Here is a 3422-nt window from a genome sequence, read left to right as displayed (position 1 = left end):
AAAAAAAAAAAAAAAAAAAAAGAAAGTTAGCCAGGCGTGTGTGTCACACCCTCTTTTAACATCCCCCTTTATGAAGGAGAACCATAAGTCAATGGTTTGAATTACGACTTTTTAGCTTATTTAATTATAATTTTTTTTCCTAATTTTTCAGTCCAAAGTTAAAAACTTAATTTGCAAGGCAAAATTGGCTATAGAAAAGGAGCTAATAAAATGGAATGAATTACCAGGTAAACAGAATCACGAGCTGCAAGAGCAAGGATATCAGAGCAAGAGACGACTCTTCCACACTCTTTGTGGACACGCTCACGCAAGTCGTCGATGATCTCGAATGCCGTTGCTCTCAAGCTCAGGTTTGGGGGAGCATCCTGCTCGCTTGGCCCACTTGCTGATCCATCCAGCAGCACCGATCCATCACATCCCTGCAATTTTTTTAATGTATGCATTAATATAGTAATCAATATCAAGTCATCATCATGACCTCATCATATTAATTCACCCTCAAAATTGATCAATACACTAGGCGATATTAAAACAGTCTTGCAATGAAACCCAGAAAGCAAATGAAGCAGATGAAGATATTTTGATTAATTCTTGTTGGTGAAAGCTGAAAAGAAAGTATTAGGGCAATTTAACTTAAAAACCCAGAAAGTATTTCTCCCCTTCCTTTTTTTTTTTTACTCTTTCAGTTGTAATTTGATCTATAAAAATGATTGTTTCCATGAAATTGGCTTCAGTTTCAGAGTTCAAGCAAGTGAAAGATGTAGCAAGTATGCTATACAGTACAGCAAAACAGTGAGAAGAAAAATCTTTTACTGTTCATCACTCAAAGGGATCTTTCTTGAAAAGCAATTACTACTAGTAGACTTTGTATTTGCATATATTACACATAAGGTACCTGAACGAAGCAGTCATGGAAATGAAGACGAAGCAAGCCAGCAGCTTGGCCAATGTCCTTCTTGAACACCTTCTTCAGCTGTTTTCTTATAATGGATTCGACTTTGGGACATGAAGATTTGTAGAAAGTCCATGAGAGGCCGCTCGTTATAGGAGCAGAGCTGTCTGCCTCTGAGATGGAAAAGTAAGGTGCAAGAAAAAGAGAAGAGATCAAAAGGAAAGCAGTGAAACGTCTAGCTTTAGCCATGGCTTCTTGTTGATTTTTTTTTTTCGTGTCCTGGACAAAGCAGAACCGAGACTTATTTATAGCCTGATCAAGTCGTTCAGTAAGACTTTACACACGATAATCTTCCCCTTTTTTTAAAACATTTTATGCTTAGTTTTTTGAATAAAGTCGACATTGTCGTGTACTTCCGTGGCAAGGAATGATTTGCCAATTTATTTTGTTTAAAAATTTTGACAAAGTGCTGTAGACTTTGGAGGGATTGGCAAGATGAAATTGAAAATGAAATGGGTGTTCACATCTAATCAAATTGCAAATTGTTGGGATGCTAAGAGTGAGACATCCCTTATCTAAAGGTGCTAGATTGTTATGGATCAGCCAATAAGATTTTTTAAGGGTGATAAAAATTTAGTACTATTAGAGGCAAGAAACAATATTCTTTCACGTTTTGTCAAACTTGGTGCCCAAGGGCATATACCCTATATATATATTCTTATCATTATTTCAAGATTTTTTTATTTCTTTTTTTGTTCCACAAATGGTTAGAGGTGTCCATAAACCGAGTCAATTAACAACCTTAAAACTTAGGCTCATGCCTGACTGGACTTGATTCATCTATTTACATTTTATTTATTTTAACTCGATCTAACTCTAACCGTCTATTTAAATTTTATTTATTACTAAAAATATTTTTATTTTAATATTATAGTATTTGTAAATATTTTTCAAATTGAAATTAAATAAAAATAATTATTTAATTAAATAATAATGTCATGAACTGAGTTTGGGTCAAAAGAAACCCCATCCAAAACGAGCAAGCTCGTCCTAAGTCGTGGAAAAGTCTAATTTACCTATTGCTAGATTGTTAAACAAGCAATATATAATTATATATAATATATATTAAAATATTTATAAAAGTTTCATTAATTAGGAAAGATAACATATCAACTATGAAATTTTTGGAGAGGGTAATTCATACTTAGTGGCTAATTTTTTTCTATAACCTACAACTACCTCACTACTCAATCAACAGGTATCAACATTGTTTCTTTTTAATCAAATGCAATCTCACTTGATAATAAAATTACTTGTACTATTTTGCAGGAAATATAAAAATTTGCAATTTGTAAAACAGATGGTATAGTTTTTTTCGTACACATAGGTAATATTTTTTATATTATTTATACTCCATTTCACTTTCCAATCTCACTAGTAATTAGATCAATAAATGGAGACGTTTGATGAAAATTACAAATAATAATTACCTAATTACAAAAGTGAAAAGATCACTCTTGATAAATCCATGATATATAAATAATTAATTATTAGTATTTTGGCAGGTGAAATCTATTAGCTAGTCATTAACCTATGTAAAAATTGATTAGCGTCGTATGTTTTGATGCAAATAGCATGATAACTAGTAAAAGATATATTTGATAAACATAGTGAAACTTGACAAGTTTTCTTGAATTTCATCTAGATTGCATATTAAAGCAAATCTGATAAATTATTAAGTCTCAATTTTAAATTTTTAATATTTTATAATGTTTTAACATGAGAAATTAATTTTGTTTATTAATTTACTTTTACGTCCCCAAAGTCCAAACCATTTGAAGAACTATCATGTGATCATAGGTACCAAAAATTAAATAGTAAATTACCATTTTGGTCATCTAAGTTTTTATAATTTTTTGTTTTGGACATTTAATTTTGAAATATCATATTTTGATTACCGACATTTTTAAGTACTATTATTTTGATGATTCATCAGTTAAATGATAACAAGTATCTCACCCGACATTCATGTAACCATTTTGGTCAACTATTATCTGGCATGGTAAGAAAAAGAATTTTTTTTTTAAAAATTTATTTTTACATAATATTTATGATCATGTGATATCGTAACGATAGTATGTAATGTTAAGTTGAAGATTGATCATTTTTTAACTATTGAATGAAAAAAAATAAGATTTACAAATATTAATGAGCAAAAGTAAAAATTTTTTAAAAATAAATTATTAAAATAGTAATTTACTTTAAAAAAAATCACAGTTAAATTCAATGAACCCTATTGATAAAAAAAATCAGATTCACTTTCAATATGCCAATATCACCTTCAAAGCAGGCTAAGGTGGATCAAGTTCAGCCATACAATTTGTAAAGATCCTAATAAATTATCACTGACTTTTCTCTGTTTTCTATTTCAAGGATGACTCAGCATTTAACTTTCTACGTGAAAAACTTATTACCCTTGGTTTATCAAATTGGAATTTGGCAAAACTCCAATCCAAGCAGCCGACGAGCA

General features: G+C 30.3%; 1 protein-coding gene across 1 annotated transcript in view; it reads right to left on the bottom strand.

Annotated features, from left to right (window-relative positions):
* LOC18592677 (peroxidase 12) overlaps nt 1-1190 on the bottom strand; it is a 3039-nt gene extending 1849 nt beyond the window's left edge. The window contains exons 1-2 of the mRNA XM_007019518.2: nt 896-1190; nt 225-419 (exon numbers count right to left, since the gene is read on the bottom strand). Of these exons, the coding sequence (XP_007019580.2) occupies nt 225-419; nt 896-1141 (441 nt within the window). The 5' untranslated portion in view covers nt 1142-1190. The remainder of the gene's footprint in view (nt 1-224; nt 420-895) is intronic.

The sequence above is a fragment of the Theobroma cacao genome, chromosome 8, assembly GCF_000208745.1.
Source record: "Theobroma cacao cultivar B97-61/B2 chromosome 8, Criollo_cocoa_genome_V2, whole genome shotgun sequence".
Lineage (NCBI taxonomy): Eukaryota > Viridiplantae > Streptophyta > Magnoliopsida > Malvales > Malvaceae > Theobroma > Theobroma cacao.
This window is presented reverse-complemented; position numbering and strand designations above follow the sequence as displayed.